The sequence below is a fragment of the Grus americana genome, chromosome 13 (assembly GCF_028858705.1).
Source record: "Grus americana isolate bGruAme1 chromosome 13, bGruAme1.mat, whole genome shotgun sequence".
NCBI lineage: Eukaryota > Metazoa > Chordata > Aves > Gruiformes > Gruidae > Grus > Grus americana.
Window position 1 is genome coordinate 2,639,060 of NC_072864.1, and position 21,749 is coordinate 2,660,808.

General features: G+C 52.4%; 1 protein-coding gene across 1 annotated transcript in view; it reads right to left on the reverse strand.

The window, feature by feature from the left end:
• Positions 1-3,982: 3,982 nt before the first annotated feature.
• JPH3 (junctophilin 3) overlaps positions 3,983-21,749 on the reverse strand; it is a 58,228-nt gene continuing 40,461 nt past the window's right edge. Inside the window, exons 5-6 of the mRNA XM_054841022.1 lie at positions 17,050-17,969; positions 3,983-5,564 (exon numbers count right to left, since the gene is read on the reverse strand). Of these exons, the coding sequence (XP_054696997.1) occupies positions 5,484-5,564; positions 17,050-17,969 (1,001 nt within the window). The 3' untranslated portion in view covers positions 3,983-5,483. The remainder of the gene's footprint in view (positions 5,565-17,049; positions 17,970-21,749) is intronic.

Consider the following 21,749-nt stretch of genomic DNA (forward strand, 5'->3'; position numbering starts at 1 on the left):
TTCAGCGAAGACAAAGCTGAAAGTAACTTTGGGGTTTTTTACTCACTCTTTGAGGAAAATTTATTCAGTAATCCCTTTTCTTTTGGGCCACACACATATTGTAATTGCACTATAAGTAACGCAGTGTCTAACTCGAGCTTAGCTTGTAACACGTGGCGTTGTTTCTCCCCCCCGTCAGTGTGTGTGGTGTAGCGTGGCTGGGGCGCGGAAGCAAATGAACCTTGCTGTGGAGTTTGATTATCAGAGAGCAGTTGGGGCAACTGAGCTGACCCAGAAGTAAATGCTGTTTGTAGATGGAAAGACTGTCCCTAGCATCTCCGCTTGTGCGATCTTGCTAATAGCAAGGACTTGGTTCAGTTGTGCTGAGTTGCTGTCTCCTCACAGCGCTGCCTACCTGCTGTGGTGGCTTCTGGGGATAAACCAGTCCCGAACTCTTCTGCTTGTAAATCGCTTCTCTGTCAGGCTTGTTGTCCTCTGCACAAGCTGGGCTGATCTCGTCCTTCTTCATTCATCTTGGAGAGAATCTGGGTTCATTTGCCATCTGTTTTGTATCAGCAAAACTTCTTTCTTGCTGCAGCGGTCCCATGGGTGGGTCCAACCAGTAGCGAACAGCCCTGAGCACGTTGTGTCCGTCGGCAAGGCAGAAGGGCTAAAGACGCACACGTTCTTGCAAATGCAGGTCTCTGAGGGATGGGGGAGTGGGAATGGGAGCGTATCCAATGCTTTAGCTTCTGCTGCGAACCAGCTGTTGGTCCAACAGCTGCAGCATCCCTCATTGCAACCCCACAGTGCCTCAGTGGTGCGGATGAACAAGGAAGGAGCTTTGAAACATGCTCCGCACTGCAGGGGTTGGGGAGCAGTGCTCTTACTGCCTGCAGAAGGAATTCTCACAGCTCTCCCTTCCAACAAGGCCAAACACCTGATACCGAAATGCAGCTGCTGCTGGGGTGGGGGTGACCGCTCTTATGGAGAGCTGAGGGCTTGGGTGTTGGTGTTCTTACCACGTTGAAATGAGTCTGTAAGAGAGCCTGAGCCTTGCTAGGCTATCAACGGTGTACCCAAATTGTGTGTACAATAGTGTACTCAAATTGGGGATAAAAGCAAAGAGATGATAAGGATTGTGAGTCTGCTAGGTAGCAGTGTGGCGGAGCAAATAATACCTGTGCATGCATGCAAGTCTCTCGAAAGTTTATCTTCCATGGACACCTCCAGCTGGGGAATGGACAACCCACCACAAGCATTTCTAAGCCACCCATCCCACAAGAACTTCTGGGCAACACTCAGCAGCTCTCGATACCTAGAAAGGGATGTTTCCCTTAACGTTATGGAGCACGACCTCTGTGGTGCTGCGGCTGAAGGGACACAGCTCACGATGCATTTGAGTTACATATTCAGACCTTTGGGCGCTGACTAGTAGCCAGGGGGGTTCATTGCCTGTTGAAATTCCCTGGCTTGGCTTGGTAATTAGGTGATTACACATACCCTGGAAAAACAGGGTGGTGGCAGCGCTGAAGCTAGGTGCCTGTGGGTTTATTGGTCTGTTTTGACTAATATTAAAGGAACTCACGAGCTTGAAATGCCTCTGAGGGAAGCATAGTCCTGGTGGATCTGTTATTCAAAGGCACGTTATCTAGTGCTTGCTCTGCTCAGAGCTGGTCAGGAAGCCTCAGTGAAGGTCAGTGATGGGCAGCAACGTGATGGATGGAATTCATTTAGGGGCTGTGCGAGGAGTTGACTTGGTTCCCTGCACCAGGAAGACTTGTCACCACAAGAGTCTGCAAAGCCCATCTTCACGGGAAGGATTTACCCACGTGCAGTGAAGCTGTGCAGCGTGGGCAGGAGATCCAGTCCAGCCTCTGCTCTAGCACAGATCCTTGGTGCCAACCTCACCCCAAGACAATTTTAAAAGATTCCTAGTTTTCCATCCTCCCTTAACTTGCCAAAGCCTGTCAGGACATGTGATTAGTCCTTGGGTTTCAATTAAGCCCTTCATCATCGATACGACATTATTTCTCCTCTCACTCCTCCCCTTCTGTTGCAGTCTGGATTTTTTTTAATTTTTTTTTCCCGGCAGTACCGAGGCTTCATAACTTTGCACGAGGTAAATAGATGCTGCAGCAGCTCAGCATCTCTGAAAGATCAGGCCCTGGAGAGTCCCAGCGCTCGGAGAATCTGGGTCTTGGGTACAAGCAAACCAGACGCCAGATGGGCTGGTGAGAAGCTGACGTGGCACAAGCAGGCAGAAGATTTTTTGTATTCCTTCTTGCCTTCCCCAAAGACGTGGTGTCAAACCAGCCCATCACTCGCACAGGTGGGTCTGGCCGGAGGACCGGGGTGTCCCTGTGGAGGGACATGCGGCTTTTTCCCAAGGGCTTTACTGTGATGGCAGGAGGTGGGCTGGTTCCTCGAGCCCCAGCTCCTCCTTGTGTTTCAGGTGCTGCTCGTTCCCACCATAGGAACATAAAAATAACCATTGCAGTCTAAAAAAATGATACAAACCCTCAGCTGTTCGCGTGCATCTGTCAGTGTGGACATAAAACAGCAGGTATGGACAATTTACATAGATTTATATGCCACGATGATAGACATTTTAATGTGCCTTAGGTAGATATGTGTGAATCCAGGGCTCATAAGACAGGGCAATATACTGAATTGCCTCTCTCTCTGGGCTACTTCTCAAGAATATTTCTGGCCTTGAGCAAATGTGAAAAGCCCAGAACTAAGATAAATTGCTCAGCTCCCCATGATTAATAAAGGAATCGTTATTTTTAAACACGTGGTTTGGGAGCCAATTAATATTAGTCTTCGGCTATCTTCCACGCTGAACAAACCTCAGCTTGATGGAGGTTTTATCCCGCGGAACAAAGAGATGAAAAATCCGAGTTGCGTTTGTGTTTGTACGTAACTGCTGGTACGTGGGCAAGGGCAGGAATAACTAGTCGGTCACCAGTGTGAAAAAGCTAGTCATGAAATCAGTAGTACTTTTATTTGATAACGAGAGGTGTTTTTGTGCTGTTTTATAGATATCTAAATATACTGCGTTTGCATGTAACTGTTGAACCTGCTCCTGGCGGGACCTTTGTGTCATGCACTTGAATGTACAAAAATAACCTCCTCGAGAGTCTTTACAAAGAATTGCAACCAGGATTACAAAACACATGGATGAGTTCCTAGGGCTGCAATCACAATATGTTGTTACTTGGTTCATTTCAAGTATGCAGCAACCATTCAGGAGTAAAAAAAAAAGATGACTAAGGACCCAAAAGGAAAAAACAAACAAAGTCAGAGATGCAAAGATGATGGAGGGTTACTGTGGAAAATGAAATAAAGTTACTGGGATCTCGCTGCCTTCAGTTATCACTTACGCTGTCCACCCATAGCCCTCTGCCTGAAAAGGGAAACGAAGAAAAAGAAGAAAAAACTGCGACAGGAGGGAATAAGACCATGTAAGGAAAAGAACTGAATTTAACTGGCACATGCTCTAATCCTTAGTTTATTTCTGGTTAAAAATATAGCAATCCAGTGCAGTGTAATAAGAAATCTGCTGAAAAGGTAGCAGAGAAACAGCTAAAACAGAAGCAAAGCAAAGCTGAGTCCACAAGTCAGGGCTGTACCCAACAACTCTGTATGTGAAATGTCGAGGAGGACTTTTTCCCTCCTTCCTCCCCCCAAATATATCTGTAAATGGGTTTCATCCCACCCTCTGGTTGCTGCCGCGCTCGCGCCCCTCCTCCCGTTGAACGGAGGTGCAGTGGGTAGAACTGAGGGTGGAATTTGGTCCCTGGATGTACCAAATCCCAAACAAACCGTTCGAATCGTACCTGGTGCCGGTGGATCACCGGCAAAGCCGATCTCCACGGCGGGAAAGGCGTGGGGAGGGGAGGGAACGGTACAGTGGATTTTGAAAGGTGAGGGGCCGCCAGCCATTTCCAAGCAATTGAGCTCAGACCGCACTCTTGTGATTGGGACCATAACAGCTCAGAACAGGGATACGGCATCTTTAATGAGTATGCATATTATCAGTGGGGACAGGGGAGGGGAGAAAATCAAGGCAGGCATATTACAAAGATGGTATAAACGAACAAATTAGGTGACATAGAAAAAAAAAGAAAAGAATACATCCTTAGAGGCTGCCATTGCCAATGAGGTTTGTTTTTTTGTTTTTCTTTTTTTTTTCTTTTTTTCTTTTTTTTTTTTTTTTTTTTTTAACAGGGACATGTTGGAAGCTGGAATATACATCCTGCATTACAAAGTGCAAAATACTACATGCTCAGAGCCCAAGCATGATGTCTGAAACAGTCCACAGCAAGATGTAAGAGACAAACCCACCACCCTCTCCCTCCTCTCTGGGACATGCTCCAGTGCTCCTCCCCAGATGCCTTTGAAAAACAGTTTTATCTTACTTTGCTTTTATTTTGTTTTATTTTATCCTAAGTGGATCAGAATCGAGCCCTCTCTCCCCAGTCCCTCCCCACCAGTCTGCTCCCTGGCATCTCTGTGCATGCGCGTGTGTTCGGGATGGGATGCTCAAGTAACGCCGCCCCTCGTGTGTTGGCGAGCCCGGCACGATGACCGGCAGCTACTCAATTCGTGGTGCTGAAGGTGCCTGCAAGGTTTTTTGGGGGAATCTGGGTATACATTTTTACCCAGGAGCAATTGGCTGTGAATTAAAAGTAGCACTGGGTGGTTTTCCAGCCTTGCCACGGCGGGGAGCAGCCTGGGGAGGAGGAGTGAAGGCAGGAGGGTGCTGGGGCTGCTGCTCGCACCTTGTGTTCCCTATCCCCCCCTGCCCCAAGAAATTTAGCAAAATACCAATTGCTGCTCTGTTTTAAAAACAAATAACAAAATGGGGCCCGTTGCCCTTCTCCCATCTTTCACATCTAGATGGGGTTCATGCCTTCCCCCTGCTCCTCTCCTCCTCCGTACAGCAGCGTTTCTCCATTCGCGAAGGGAGAAGGAAGAAAAGCCTGATTTTGCCTTTCTCTCCCATTTACTTCATCATTAAAGCTGTTGTGGATTTCCCTGGGAAACTCAGCCTGGAGCATCGCAGGACCCGTACACACTTCAAACAAAATCTCCCCGTGGTGCCCTCATCTAGTCTCCATTTTGGGGTTCATTACTGTTGTTACGAATATATTTTTTGGGGGGGTGAGGGGAAGGGAAATGAGGTTTTATTTTGTTGGGATTCCTTCTCATCCTCTCCAGTGTTGGGGGGGCAGAGTGTTGATAGCATTTTGCCATGCCACACAGCATAGTGTTATACAAGCAAAGAATTTTGGCTAAAATCCAAAAAACATTACCCAGGAAAAAAGGCAAACTGTGAGTGAGACTCGATCGTTTGTTGTTCTTCTGTGAAAAGACTTGGAAATTGTCATAGGACAGTTCGAGTTATGATTTTTCCCTTTTTGTTGTTGTTGTTTGGGTTTTTTTTTCCCCCCATTCATACATGTAACTGTTATTTTTGCAAACAAGACAGTCTTGAATTAGATGAAAAAGTTAATAAACAAAATGGCGACTCCAATATTTAGTAAGATCACCATGACTACCAGGATGGGAGCCGAGCCCTGGAAGAGAAAGAGAAGGAGAGGAGTTAGAAGACACGCTGAAAATCTGTCTAAGGTTGCCTGGTAGCAGGGGTTGGGCGCCGCGCCGGGTCTGGGATACGGCAGGGCAGGCAGGTCTGCGGACGAGCAGACCCCAAACGACCGATTTCCAGCCTCCAGCAAACGATCCCGAAGCGCCTGGTAACCCTCGCTGAATTTTTGCAGGCTGCTGTCTTAGTGAGGAAGGTGTGAATCAAGATCTCCCCCTCAGAGGTGAGCAAACAGCAGGAGCAGGGACTAAACCCAGATCCGGTGCCTCCATCCCGGTGACAACACCAGGTCACCCCTCGGGCTCTTACCAAAGCACAGTGTCCTCCCAGGGCAGCCCTCCGATTCTGCAAAGGCAGACAACCCCCCCTCCTGTTTCACCAACACAAATGACCTGGGCTCGGCCAGGAGCCCCTTTTCTCCCCCCCCACACTCACCCATTCCCCAAGGCACTCGTGGGGCTCACAGCATCCCTGGTGGCACTGTCCCTTTATGCCTGAGTGACAGCAAAGCTGCTGGGCTCCTGCTTTTCCGAGCCACTCCAACCCTTACTGCCCAGCCACTTGCCCCACCAGACACGTGTATACCCGCAAGTCTTGGGGCAGACTCTCTTTGCTGTCATGCGTTAGCGCAAATGGCATCTAAGTCCCAAGGTGAGCTCCAGACCCAGCGTCTGCCAAGCAAACACCCGGAGGGACACCCACCGGACGCATCGATTGAGACAGTAGTTGTTCGTGGACTCCACCGTGTCGTGCGTATGGAAATCTGGCCTTAAAAGCATAACTAAAACCAGTTGCTTACCCGGGGTGGTCAATGAAAAGGAAACAAAACAAAACAAAAAGATTGTATTGGGTCATACGGTTGTTTGGGGATGGTTTGGAGGAGGCTTCAGAGGACATTTCCCAGTAAGGATGATTGCTGGTACAGGTATCCCGACAGTGGCAAAAGGCCAGCATACGGCGGTCTACGTGAAGGCAACACTTTGGGAAAGCTCTAATAATCTTTCCTGAGGTTCCTGTGGATGAAACTGAGCTCCTGGGGACTATGTGGAAACCATCGCAGCAACCCGCATCACAGCTGGCCTGTGTCGGACACCCACCGCGGGCTGGGCTGAACCGCCCCAGAACCATCCACTACATAAAGGCAGCCCAGACAACTGGTGATGGACCTGGCGAAGAGGTGGCTGTTGGACCCTATTAGCACCCCAGCAACGACAGCAAGAGTCCGCTCGGCGTCAGGACTGCAGACAACCCTCCAACGCATCCTTCTGCAGAACACCGGTCAGAAAAACATCCACCCTGCCACCTCGTCCCTACCGTAAAACATTTGCTGTCCTAAAGCGTTAACGTGGCTCGCATCAGGGTGAGCAAGCCTGTGTGCAGGTAGGTGGTAGCTATTTCTCGGAGTAGCTGGTATCCTTGTCTATTCTTGCCGCAACGGAGCTGTGCCAGCTTTAATCGCCTGGAATGGTATAAATGCTTTTCCCTATGCTCCTGTCCTCGTAACAAAGCTCCCGTGGCTGTTGGGCTGGCGTGGGGCAGGGGTGGGCGCCCTCTCTAAGCCAGTCCTTGTACCACTCTGCAGAGCTGCTGGGAAAAAAGAAAAAAAAAAAGAAAAAAAAAAAAAAAAAAAGCTCCTTGCTGGCCAGAGATCGTTTCTCTTCTGAGCTGATTCAGTTCGCATTTGGGAGTGGGTGGGAGCGAGGATGCTGGAGCTTGCTGGAAAGGCATATTTGTAGCTTAGCAACAGGGTCAAAGGAAGCCAACCAAAGGGAGGGATTGCAGAGAGCCTCTCCTGGCAGCCAGGTATCCACGCCTGACTGCTTCCAGCAAATCTCTCCGCCTGCGCCACGCAAAGCCTTTCAAAGGCAGAAACCACCCCCCTGTTGCCACTCCCCCCCCCCTCGGCCTCACCGCTGCCAAGCGCTGCGATGCGGTGTGTTATTTACGTTTGGGGGGGTTTAGCTTCATTTCAAAAGATTATTGGGTTTTATGATTTTTGAGCTGGTGTTAATATAATAACAGATTGCAAGTGATTATCACTGTCATTGTTTCTGTTGGCAGGGCACCACAGAGGCACAAAATGCATTTGGTTCCCTCCACCTCGCAGCCAGGGGAGGACTGAGCCGCTCTCGCTTGTACTCGCATTAGCCTTGGTCCGCTCGCCGTTAGCTTTCCCCTGCCAAAGCAGCAGCGGCCACTTCTGCCCCCGCTCTGCTCAGACTATGAGATCGTTTCCGTACCTTGAAGGAGGCAAAGTTGCATACCAGCTGACACGAGCCTGGCATAATCTGGAGGCCGCTTTCTCCTCCCTGACAAAAGGCATAGAGCTCGACTGGCTGCCTCTGAATTCCCTGGTGTTTGAGCTTTACCCTCACAAATGTGAACGCTTTGGGATGGACCCGTTGGATGGACTGAAATCCCAACCCTTTGGTACTCGTGTTCAGAGGATGCTGATGGGATGGTGTCCAGGGAGGGAGCACACCCTTCATCTATACACCAGTGTGTCAAAGCCGTGCCCTCATCTAGAAAAATGGGGGGGCTCGACATGCACAAACCCGCCTGCATCAGCAGCGACTGGATTCCTATGCACAAATGTTTTGCTCGGCTCCCTGGTTCAGTCTGCACCTATTTGCCTCTCGCATCCCCGGCCCAATGCAGAGGCAGGAGAAAATGTTTGCTTTGCCACTGCATATGCGTGCTCTTCCACATTCGCCAGCAAAAGCATCCCAGAAACAGGATGGATGACTCCGGAGGGGTCTCTGCAAACTGAGCAGCTCAAATCCGACTGTCTGACAACCTACAAATTCTGCTTCCTTTTTACAGTTCCCTCTTTTCGACGCCCTCTTCCCCATGCTAACTCCAACAAGGGCTCTCCGCGCAGCGATCGCAGGTACGGCTGCTCCCCCCCGGTGAGTCGCCGGCGTATCTTTGCAGGGGCTGGAGTCCTGCCTGTGGCAGCTGGTGGATAAGCAGCTTTGCGACGCTGAAGCTTCTGTTTTAGCTCCAATTACAAATCCTGCTGCACTTCTAAATGCTTATGTCTGGCTTATTTCTAACTTGTAAGGTCTTTGTGCCTTAACCTCTGCTCAGAGGAAACGCTTGCCCTTCTCCCCTTTGATGGCAGAGATGTCCTGGGATATGTGTCATCTGTTTCTAAGAAGTGATTCCTGCTCAGTGCCCAGGCAGAAGATGAATCACTTCTGGGTCTGTGCTTTGGAAGAGATGTTTTGCTGAGCCCAGCCTGGCAATAGGTCAGTGAACTGCCTTTTACTGCAGCTACCGCCAGCGTTTTGGAACTAGCAGCTTTTACAACTCCTCACGCCACACGCTAGCCCTCTGTCGTGAGCCACCCACATTTAGAAAGGAGCAATAGCCCTTGGTTTGCAAATTTGCACATTGCTTTAGTCGTTCCGCAATGCTTTTATCTCATTTTCGGCCTTCTTGAGACTTAGAAAAGCCCAAAGAAATCCCCGAGGCCAGCGGTATCGCAGGCTCTGGGGTGCTAGAAAGCCAGAGGTCGAGCTGATTTTCCGAGCCTGGGGTTTATGTGTCACAGGCAGCAAAACAGGCTGCAAAGCTTTTCTTTCTTTTCCATCTTTTTTTTTTTTTTTTTTTAAAGCTACAACCCTCTCTTTAGCCCTGAAATAGTAGTGCTAAAGCAGGCCGTCAGGAACTGCAGAGATTTGTTTAAACCACCCTGCCTGTCATTCAGGAGACGGGGCTCCGCCGCGAAACACCGTGCTGCTTCCCAGCACAGTGCCCGCCGGTCCAGAACCTGCTTTACTGGGAAGCAGACGCCAGTTGGCAGCGTCCTCTCACCCAGTTGTAGCTGTCTAAACGTTAGACATCTAGTCTGCGCGAACCATCTAGGCTGTCTGTAGACCAAGTGATGCGAGATGAATCCCACCCAGAATGGTTACCAGCCTGGCTCCAGGAAAGGAAAAATTAAATCAAGCTCTGGTGCGCCTCAGCATCATCCAGCATACTGGGTGATGGCAAATTTCATCAGCAAAACGAGGCAGCTCCGGGTCTGGGATTTTTTTATTTTTCTTTTTTTATAATAAGATCCCTGGGCTCCTTTGTAGGAGGAGGAAAACATCTGCCGAGGATGAGCAACGTACACCGGCGTTAGCCAGGAGAAAAGGTCCTTCTGCATCAACAGGGATCGTCTGCAAGGACTTTTAACATTTCCTCCAAAGTTTAGAGCGCTGGGACGTAGACCCAAACCCACAGAAACACTAAAATGTGAATAAACCCTTGTTATGGCACAGAAGTAATAATGGTAATCGTAGCTGTAGCAGTAACGAGCGGAGGTTTCTTCCAGCCCGTGGTTTTTGGCACGCTGCTGCTCTGACGGTGGCTGCGGCCGAGCACCACCATTTCTGCCCCTCCGCCTTGTTTGTTTTTATCCTTTGACCGTTGTGTAGCAACTCAAGAGTCTTACTGGGAATACAAGGGACAGCTGGTTTACAAATACAATTGTAGCATAATTAATTTAAGCATTAACAATCCATTATTACCTGTTATCGTAGGGTACAAGCTCTGTCTCTCTGCCATGGAAACCATCGTGCAGGTTACCTAGGAATCCCTCTGGGATCTATTAAGTGTAATTACTAAGGACTTGGATCAGCAAAAAATATATACGCATTGTTTTCCAGCCTCAGCACTGCAGAAAGTGCTGAAAACTTAGCAGCTCCGTGACATTTGTGCTGAATTGTCACATAATTGCCGGGAACGGGCTGCTGTGAAACGGTTAAGGAGCATTTAGCAAACGAAACATAAGGGATTCACTTTGCTTTCTCCAGCGTATTACAGCTTCCCGTGACTCGAGGAAGGGAGCCCAGGAGATGCTGAACGTGCCCGTGTAAGAGGGACCGGCACTTGATACCAGCGTGCAACCCAGTGGGGTGGTACGGAAAAACCTGCTTCTGCAGACAAAAAAAAAAAAAAAAAAGGTGGCTAAAATGAACGCAGGGGTTTGTCCCGAGATGGTGACTCTTAATAAATTATTTTGTCACTTCTGGTTTGGGCCTCACGTTGCGTAGCCGGGAGCAAGCTGTAGGGTTGGAGCTCTATGTATATTTTCAAGAGTTTTGTTTCTCACGTGGTCAAAAGCCAGGGTCTGACCCCAACTTTTTCAAAGCTGGAAGAAGATGTACAGTCGGGCTTAAAACCCTAAAATGAATCCAGGATGACAGGAGCAAAGTCAGTGAGGTGCTCTCTTCAGGTACATCAAAGGGCCCCTGAGATTAAAAGGGTTTTAAAAGGACGCTGTCAAGTCAAGCATCACATTTCCCTCTGAACATTATTTACCTCGTGTTGTTACAAGTACTGCCTGCGATGTCTGTACATGAAAGAGATTAGAGAAGAACAGTTTCCGATTATTATTTGTTTTAAAAAGAGGCAACCCCCGAACCGTTCGCTTTGCGCATGTGACGGCTCTTCCCGCGCACGCTGCGGCGATGCTCAGACCGGGCTCATCTCTAGAGGTGCGATGGCAACCGGGTGGCTGCAGGACCCCTCCTCCTCCTTTTCCCTTGTAATTATGCTTGTATGGACGCGTGTGAGTGCCACGGCCATTTGGGACTGGGGTTTGAACCTGTTCGGGTGAGATGGGAGAAATAAGGGAAACCCTGACGCACCTGGGTTTGGAGACCTGGGGAAGGCTCCTGATGGGGAAAAGAAAATAATGGAAAAACCTGAAGTGGGAAGACTGAGAGGACCACAGGGATAAGCCACAGGGTTGCGTCTCGAGGAGGCTAACCACAAAAAAGTCCCCAGACCCCTTTCCCAGCAGACTGGTCCAAAGGCAGACAGATGGAGCATCGCTGCGCGCGGCATCGAGCCGGGTCTGAGATGCAGGGGCAGCTTCGCCATTCGAACAGCGGGATTCAGGACGGAGGTAACAGCCGGCTGTTAATTTTATCTCATTTTACACCCTTGAGGGCTACAGGTGCCCAACTTCTCTGAAGAAAACGCTTCACCCTGAGGTCAGTCCCTTCGAGAATAACCTTGCAGCTGCTGGAAGAGGGAGCATCCATCGCCCGCATCGGCAGGGAGGTGCCATTTCTGGGGCAAATTGCCGTGCTCCGTCCCCCCCTCCTTGCTCCACCGAAGCCTGGGCTGAGCCCCCTGCCCGGGAACCCTCCCTCGGCCCCGGCCCCGGCTGCACGGCGTGCTCCGGCAGAGCCCTGCGCCGGCTGCAGATTGGCTGCCTCCTCCTCACTTTCCCCAGCGACAGCAAAACCTGCTCAGAATATCTTGATGGAAAATACGCCTCTCGCACAGAAAGCGAGCGAGGAAGATGCTGCAGCTGCTGGAATCCCTCCCTGCCTCTCCGGCGGGTACCTGGAGGCGACAAGGGGGGTCTCTCTGAGATCCCTAACCCACCAGATGTCTTGCAAACTCCATTTGCTGTGGCTGTTTCCCCTGGTTTGTTTGCAATATGAAGCGGCACCCGTCAGCAAACAGCTGAGAGCACTGAGATTTTATCCGACAGCATGTGACAATGGAAGAAAATGTCAGGGGTGGCTGGGGTGGGGTTTTTTTTTTGGCTGCTGCCCTACCATCGGGCTTTCTCGGTGAGATGAGACGGGGGGATTTTAAAGGGCCAAGTCTCGAGCCTACTCACATCTCCAGGGTGCCTTTAGTGAGACCACAACGTGTCCCTAGAAGTCTTCATCTAAATACTCGTGATTGCTCCTGCTAAATGAGGACAGGCAGATGAACCAGGCTCCATTCGTGCCTGAGCACTGGCCCTTCTCGCAGGCGTGCTGAGGACCTCTGTGCCTAAAACACTCCTTTTCCCTTTTAGAAGCTGCAGATGTTCAGCACCTGCAGAAAAGGAGATGTATTTTTTTTTTTTCCCCAACTCTAAAAATGTGTTTTGTGCTGATGGATAAAAGGGTTGCTGGCATTTTAGAAAGCCTCTTTCCCTTTCCAGTGTCTCAACAATTCCTTTTTTCCTTTCCCATTTTAGATCTCAAAGGCTCTAGGAACCTGTGAAGCATTGAGGCACGGGCTTGAGCTCTGCGCCTCATGGGCCTTGAAGGCAGGAAAGGATGGTGACGTTCATCTAAGTCCCTTCACCTGACAACACCGACACCGGTCCCGGCACGTTGGTTTCCGTTTTCATCCGCCCGAACGATGACAATTGATGCGAGTTTGTTCTGTGCGTGCAGGGGTCAGCGCGCACAGAGACACAGAAAGCTCAGGTGGCTTTAAATGTGATTTTAAAGCGTTCGTATGACTGTAGCGCCGGCTTGATGACCCTGAAACCCCAAGGTCCCCTGATAGCGAACACCAAGCAGCGCTGAATTTCATCAATGTTATTGAGTGGTGGCCTCAAGAAATGACCTTTATAAGAGCAATTTTCAATTACTGATGTGCAGCCTCAGTGAAGGGGGGTTCTGGGAACCTCTTTTGAAGGGATTGGTGAAAAATGACGGAGAAGAACAAAGTTCCTATAGCTCATATAGCAACCTATACATCTGACTCCTCCACAGAGGTCTTCATCCCCACCTGGGCACACTTTGCAAGAGGCTGGACACCAAGGGACCACCCCAGCCCTTCCAGCCTCATTTCTAAGACAGAAATCAAGAGGTGTGGGGAGAGAAGCGATAATTTTAAGACTGCGTTTTTGCAAGCCCTGCATCCCCACCCCGTTCCTGCGAGCAGCGACAGAGGCGTGCTTGCTCCCGAAGCTGGAGCTGGCACTCCAACGCCGAGCCAACCCACCGGGCTCGTTGATGGCATGCGTAGAGCCGGTTTATGGCAGATTATTTTAAAAACAAGCTAACCTGTGAGGGTGACCTCAGTTCTGCACAGGGATACTCCAGGTAGGGCAAAAATAGCCCTACTCAGCTAAGAGCATCCTTCCCGATCGTTGGCAGGCACCTTTCCGAAACAGCCCAGCTGTCTGGGAGATGAGAAATGCCCTTTTCAGGGAGCAGCTTCACAGATGGCAGTGCTGCGGATCACAGGGAAGCAGGCTGTCATGCAAGCTGAAACGGCGTGGGCACACGCGCGTGCACGCACACGCGTGCGCACAGCCGGCCCTTCCCGGGAGCTGCGGTTCGCCTGCACGCTGGAGGCGAGCTGCTGGGAGTCGGAAGGGGAGGGGTGTTTCAGGCTGGCGTGAGAAATGGGGCTTTGGGGAAGTTGGGGAGCCTTAATTCTGCGTGAAAGGATCCGGAGCACGAGCAGGATGCAGTGGTTTTTTGCAGGACTGAGCACATGAGTGCCCTGAGCGCGCCGAGGGAGGAGGACGTGGGGACTGGGGGATAAATCCTTCCCCCTTAGCTTTCCCCTCCTCTTCCTCAGGGACTCCCTACGCTCGCCGAGGTTTGAAATGCTTTGAGCTCCTCGACGGCAGGTGCAGGCAAGGTCACGGCGTCAGGCAGGAGGTTGGAACACAAACCATTGCACCTCCCATTGCTCTCCTCCACCTCCTTCCCCTGCTCCCGTCCGATGACCCCCCCTCCCCGCCAGGCCACACGGAACAAAACCCTGCTAGCACGGTGCAGTTCTTGCTAGAACAAATTGTTGCTGGCATTGTAGGTTATTTAAATCCACATATTATCTCTTCCTCTGTATTACATTAGCTTCCTCCCAAACCTTCGCCATCTGTTCCACCCTCGGTTATGAATGTGAGAAAACTGAACATGCTGCTTCACAGCTACAGCACTTAAAAAGTATGATGTGCATCCTAATGGCTTTTCTGTGCGCCTTTCCATGCAGGCTGTGCCCCTTCGATATTGCCCGGGATTCACTCGAAATAGCCATTAACGTTATGTTGCATTAGTGGCTATTTACCTCCGGCGTTGCAGCTCAAGCCCTCCTCCCCGGGCGGGAGGTTTACGTACGACGGCTCCGGCGTGCAGGCTGGGGTCTGTCTGCGAGGTGGGAGCCCCAACTTGGGCTGGGGGGGCAGGGGGGGAGACGCCGGGACTGCTTGTGCCAGCGATCTCCCCGAGGAGTGCCTGGCTCTCAGCGAGGAGAAATGACGGTTTCATTCCTCCTTTGGGACCCACATCTCTCCCAGCTCCCTGCCGCCGCGTTAGGTCACGTTACGAAAGGTGCTGGACCATCTGCAAGTCCCACAGACTTCAACGGGGTTGATGTCCGTGCAATTACTGCTGCTGCTTTTCCCCTCTGAAAGCCTGTCAGGCTCCTAACGCTGCCTGTCATTTCTCTAGTGCTTCACAAGCAGCTGCGCTAGCAGGTAAGGACAGCCCGCTCTGGCCTCGGCGCCCGCTTGGGTGCTCAGCGGTGTGTGCTCAGGGCTGGCCGCGCTTGGAGCTCGGTTTGGGTTTGGTTTTGGTTTTTTCTTCTGGACTGGCAAGACGCGTCCTATGGTGCAGTCCACCAGCAAACACACTGTGTGCAGCTCTTCTTAAATGCTGTGTGGGTGCTTTCGAGCCTGCGCCGAAGCCTGCAAGATGAATAGGAAGCCAGAAAGCTACAGGGCTCTGTGTGGGGGTGATTTATCCACAGCCGCGGCAGGGAAACCGTGGCAGATCTGTAGTTTAGTCCTTCCTGCATCCCGGCGGCTCACGGGCTGCAGATGTCACCGATCCCTCCTCTCTCCCACCCGTTCGCTCTCATCCCTTGGGTGCAGGTGCCGACACCTTTGCTCTGCCGGCAGAGCGGCTGGAGGAGTGGGGATGCTGTAGGTACGGCAGCGGTACCCTTACGTTACGGACCACGCCGCCTCTAGCCCAAACTTTCAGCGTGACTGACAAATATCATTTTGGTTTCATGATCCCTGTCTCCCGAACAACCAAGCATCATCTTCTGCTACCCTGACAGGGAGATTTAGCTCCTTTCTTCTGCCAGAGCCTGGAATGTCACCACCTGCGAGTTACAGATTCCCCTTTCTCCTGTGGAGGTCTGGCCTGGGCTGTGGGACGTCCAGCTGCACGGGACCCCTCCGGCCCTGCCCTGTGTTTGGCACCGACTCGACAAGGGGCAATTTGGAGCGGCGGTGGCTTCCCCGCTGCTCCCATCAGACCCCCCCCTCAGCTCTCCTAGCAATGCCAAACCAACGGGGAGAACAAGTGAGGAAGCTGCTCTCAGTGGTAAGGTCAGGAACCATGAAAAAGCAGGGCTGGGATGGACCCGAAAACCACAGAGCTCAGCCTCCTCCCAAGGCAGGTTCAGCCCTGTCCAAGTTCTATCTGAGCTGCAGATGGCCAACCAGGTCTTAGACCACCTCCTCCCTCCAGCCACCACGGCCTCCCCGGGCAATTTACTCCAGCCCTCAACTCCCTAGTAATGGCTAATGGCTAACCACTGCCTCTGATGCTTGAATTTAAGCCCATTAATTCTGTTCATCGAGAATAGATTATTCCCTTCCACTTTGCAGCAGCTGTTTTATGTGTTTGAAGATCGCTCTGTCTCCTCTTCTCTAGCCTGAACACCTCCAGCTCTTCCCAGCAGCCAGCTGTCAGCGCCCAACGTGTCCTTGTCTCTCCCGAAACAAGGCGCCCAGGACTGGATGTCTCACAAGGGCTTATCCTCCACGTCCCACGAGCTATGCTCCCGCTTAGAAAGCGTACTTGTGCTCTTCACGGTGGAGTGATGGACTGTAATCTGCTACATCAGCCTGGTCTGCAGAGCTCTAATAGCCCACTACCCTTGTTGTACTTGCCCGTTACTTTCCCTGCCTTCCTGAATTGCACCCTCTTGTCTGCAGTTTGCCGAGAGCCCCCCCCCCCCCGAGGTGCTTGTACCCCCTCCCGGCTCAGCGGCATCCACCCACCAAAACCCATGAGCTGTGCTGCAGATCAGTAGAGGAAAACCCGAGCAGTGGTCAGCTCAGGAATGCAACCCCTTTGCAATGTCCCCCGCTCCACGACCGCGGTTCTCTCCTCCACCTGGGTCAGGTCTCCAGTACGACGCGGTGACAAGGCCACTGCTTCAGCAGGCAGCGCCATCACACAGCGGCAGAGCGACGGAGAGCCGCTGCAGGTTGATGCAATGCCCAGCTACCAGGATTTAAGCACTGATGTTGCAAGAGGGTCCCGCCATGCTCTCGGGCCAGCGTGAAGGTCTGTTGCCATAACCTAACCACAAGGAAGCATCACCGACACCTTGCCTGCTCCTGCAGCTTTTCCACCGGGTGAACGCTCAACACCCCAGCAATAATGTATTTTTATTGCTGGCCCCGGGGCTGGGTTGCAAAACAAACTCAAACTTGCTGCTCACATCCTCCATTGAAAAACCTGCTGTTCCCACCAAGACAGTCTGCAGAGAAAAGCCCACACCAACTTCCAGCACATGCTCTTATGCAGGATGGGAGAAGGGAGGAGGGGGGATTCGAGGCACAAACCCACGGTAATTTGGGGTTCAGCTCGGTTGGCAGAGCGACCTCCTTTTCCGCTCCGCTGCTGTACCACAACAGCTCTGCACCAGATTTCTCGGCCAGATTTCAACGCACAATTTCGCCTACTTACCGTGCTGGATTTGAGCGCATCCCCATTGTCCTCTTCAGATTCTAGTGCAACAGGTAAAGATTTCTGTGGCGGGGAGAAGGTTAAGTCCCACCTTAGTAGCCGAGGTTCAGCTTTGTCCCCGAATCTCAGGTTTTCCAGTTTCTGCACCGTGGGCTCTGCAGAGGAAGCTGGCCTGAAATTCTCTTTGTTCTGGGACTTAGACCTCAGTCTCTGAACCCCGAAGCCCCGCTCTTCCCCGCGGTGGTCGTCAGCCATGCTCCGGCAGGGTCCCCCTTTGCTATAGTGTCTTTTTTGGGTGTGAATCTCTTGCATATAAGAATCCATCCTCATGAGGGGCTTCATCTCCATCTCGTAATTGCTCATCTTCTCCTCGTCTAGCTCAAGCAGTTTGGAGCTCCCTGAGCTGTGGTTGTGGGACCTGTGGTGGGAAGTCCATGAAACCGTGGCTGGGGAATCTGTCCACCTCTCTCTTTGCTTGTGGTTGGAGGCCGAATGTTTGTGTCCTCCACTCCGACCTCTGTAGTCTTCAGGGACAGAGGCTGACCCCAGCTGACCGCTGCGCAGCGTCCCGCTTCTCATGCCGCGAGTCCCGCCAACCTTCTCTTCGCTCCAGCTGTTGGGTCGCAAATAATCCCCGCCGCGTCCCTCCAGCAACATCTGGATCTCCCCACCCCTCTCTTCGTCCACCGAGACCTGCCTGGAGAAGTGAGCGCTCTTGTTCCTGCAAGAAGGACCCAGGGGCGGCGTGGAGGAGGGACTGGCAGGGAAGCTCTGCAGCGGGCTGTCATCGGGAGTCAGGTCGGACGGCGTGGTCCCTTTGCGGTACAACTCGGGGCTCTCTTGTTGGAGAGGCGTCCCGGTGGAGAGGACCTCAATGTCATCGCTCGAGTTCTGGCGCTTCGGTCTCTGGCATTCGAGCCCTTTTTGTGTAGTCGTTAAAAGAGAGAAGGAGAGAGAAACGCAACAGGATTATTTCTATTCTGTGGGCACCCACCAGGTTTTTCATGTCAAAGAATAGGGCTGAGAGTGTTGGACGGCAGGGGAACCACGGGGCAAGATCAGGACAGCAGCAGCGTAGCACAATGAACAGCTTCCGCTACGAAGCCAAAAGAAAAGGCATCGCTGGTTTTACACCAAACCTGCTATCACCCCCGGCATCGGCAGAGCAGCGCGGTGCGAGCGGCTGCAGCCCGGCACAGGAGGTGGCTCGGGGAAATGGTTTGGCGTCAGCTGCTGGTGTTGCCAAGACAGAGCTATTCTGCACTAGGGTTGTGTTTCTCCACTGCCATAAACGTAAAAATAACAGCCCGCGTTGCTCCACGGCACCCTTCCTGCACCGTGCACGCAGTCACTCTCACCCCACAAAGCGGGTTATGCCCGTGTCCATTGATGTCTTTGGGGGGCTCCATCTGACCATCTTTTTCCATCAGTTCCCGGTCTGCCAGCATGAGAGGGGAAATCTGAGATGGAGCCGGGGGCAGCCCGCGGCTCCCCCCATGCCCCGTGCTCACGTCTGCCGGGCGCTGCTGGGATCACCCCGTGCCCGGCTCGTGGCCGACAGCCTTCACACCTCTCCCTGGACGGGAAACACATCAGCTTTACAGAGGTACAGGAGGGGAATCTCGCCTCAGCGTTCTCCGAGGGAGATGGTTTCATCTGGGCAAACGCATAAGCCTCTCATTAAGAAAAATCTATATAACGAAGAGCTTTCCTGCCCCGTACAGACCAGGAGGGCATGGAGATTTCCCCACTCAGCCCACCTTGCTGGACGTTACGGAGGTGCCTCACACATTTCGGCAGGAGCAAGGCAGTGTGGTCAGGGTGAAATGAGTACGATATACACCGGCATCTTATCTTTACCGCGCTGAGACCCGCGCACACCCCAGACGGCATCTCCCTGGGGACAGGCACCTGGGGACGGGGATTGGAGTGTCTTCTGCTGGAGGTGACCAGCTGGCAAGAAACATGTTGCTTCTCCTGACAATTAGAAAAAAACCTGCAACTTACTTATTAATCACTGATGAAACACCAAATTATTTCAAGGCGGTGCAAGCTAATAGTGGTTAATTCTCATTTTACCCTCTCAAGGCATAGTGGTTCCCAGCTAAAGCCATGCTAAGTTAACGTGAATAATTTGATAAATATATTAACTGCCTAATGCCCCTGAAATGCATCTAATTGCAATTGCTATGGCTAGACAAGAAATGAGTCTCAAAAAGGAAGAACTCAATTTCTTACCATGGTTTAAAAATAAATGCTCTGAAGCGCCTGCTCTAATCTCTTCACTTCTGCTGAGTAATTTTCTCTATCGCATCTTCTTGGGGAGCTGCTGCCGCTGCCGGGACATGCCTTTGCCCACAGCCGTCCCCACGTCCCACCACGCCGTGGTCCAGATACACACGGGGGATGCCGGGAGCATGGGGATGGATGTCCCCATCGAAGGTAAATAGCAGCAAGGCTGCTTGGAAATTTCCTACAGAAGCAATTTCTCAATGGGAAATTGGTTTTCTAATGAGTGTCAATTTTTTTTTGTATTATTTGCCACAGAAAATTCTGTTTGTGTTTTGGGACAATAATCAGATAGTTCGGTTTTAGTTTGTTCCCTGTGTCTCTGTTTGTCTGTGGGAGACTGAAACTCCCGGGATTTATCTGGGGCCCTCGAGCAATCCTCGTACTGGTGAGAAATTGTGGTGAAGGAGGGACGTGGAGTTCACCCCCTCCGTTTTCATGCAGAGTAACTGTCTCTGGCGAACAATACAGACCGATTTTTGTGGCTGTCGTTGAGATGCTCCCATTCCAGCCACCTTCCCATTTCACCTCAGGCTGGAGGTGCAGGCACTTGAAAGCTTCCCACGAGCTCCAGTGACTCCAGAGCCCATCTCCAATGGCACAACCAGCCACAGCCTCGCTACACTCGCTGCTCCTGCACCTTAACTCCAACCCCAGCCTTCCCTGGCCCCCCGAGCCCCATGACGATGGGGGCGAGAAAGCCCAATGATGCTCCAGCATCCTCATCCCAGAGACCCACACCAGGGACCACGTCATTAAGCACCCTCTCGTCCCAAATCTTTCCCACTCGGACCTGCGGCAAGCTGAGCTAATTCCGCCTCTCCGTGGGTTGATTCCCTGAGTTTTGCAGCCCCTGGCTGGGGCGAGCAGGGACTGGCGATGCTGGGGCACGGCTGCCCCTCCAGCCCCGGCGCCCTGCGAGGATGCAGGCATTTCCTTGCGGAGGAACTCGACAGATGCACGGTGCTGTCTTGCCGGCTTTCGGCACCCGAGGATGTGCAACAATTATTCTGAGCTAAAATTAGTGGCGGAGCACGTGATGTTCCTGGAAGAACGGTTGTGAGAGCGCGAACGAGGATGCGGAGCACCAAATCTGGATTTCCAGCAGGATTGAAGCAGCCGTGCCAGGCCACGGTGTCTTCAAAGCCAAGCGCACGTCCCCGGGCGCTGTGGTGCCCCTGAGGACCCACGTACGGGATTTAGGAGCGCTGTCGAGCTCCCGCCTCTGCCACCAACGTGCTGCCATCACCTCGGGGGAGCCACTTCACCAGCACCACCCAGCCCATCGGCTGGCCCCGCTGGCAGCCACGGCCAGGGGCGGCTGGCAGAGCCAGGAACCGGCGAGGCACAACCGCAGCGAGAGTGATGGGGACACGGAAGATCCCGCTGGCAGACAGGGATGGAAAACCACAGGGGAGAGGGTGATGCAGGGTACCGGTGCCTGCCGGTCCAGAGTCTGCGTCTGTTCAGACAGGGGCTGCGCTGCAGGGATGCTCTGGGCCAGGACGCCTGTGGGGCTGCGGCTGAGGTGGGCATGAACCCCCCCGGTGATGCTGTGAAGGTGGGTGGCACACAGCACCCACAAGACTGTGCAGGGGCGGGGGGGCACATCCAGCACCCATGGTGCTGTGCAAAGCGGGTGGCATATAGCACCCACACCACTGTGCAAAGGGGGCACATCCAGCACTCATGACACTGTGCAAGGAGGGTACATCCAGCACGCATGGTGCTGTGCAACGGGGGGCCACATCCAGCACTCACGACGCTGTGCAAGGGAGTCACATCCAGCGCCACAATGCTGTGCAACAGAGGTGGCAAGACGCTGCGCAAGACGGGCCCGTGCAGCCCCTGCAAGGCCGTGCAGTGTGGCAGCAGCTCGCCCCGTCCCTGCTGCCAGCCCCCCCAGCCAGCTGCCCACCCCCCCCAGCCATTTGCAGCCTGGGGTTACGGGGTCTGTGGGGTGGCGCGGCCGCTCGCTGCTATTATCTGCCTGACTTGATCCGCGGTTGCTCCCAGGTTTCCCGACACATCTTGGATGGTGTGTTTGTTTTTTAATGTGCTCTAAGTGGAAACTCCTTCCCCCCCCCACTCACACACAACCCACCCAGACGTGAGCACCAGAAACGCAAGCCCCAGCATAAGTCAAGCACCATGTCCCCATCTAGAAGCTAGTAAAAAATGTATTACCTAAAAATATATTTTCAAGAGGTGATTTAAACCAGCAAAGTCTCTTGGCAAGAGGAAATGGAGATGAGGAATATCTCAGGGCTGAAGAAGCCCCTGGGACCGCGCGGCCCTGCGAAAAAAAGCTCAGATCTCCGATATACAAATTGGATCTCTGCAGGAGGAGAAATGCCGAGGGGTGTTTTAACAGGGCTGCGCCTTCTTCCAGCCAGCAGAGAGCTGCGCGG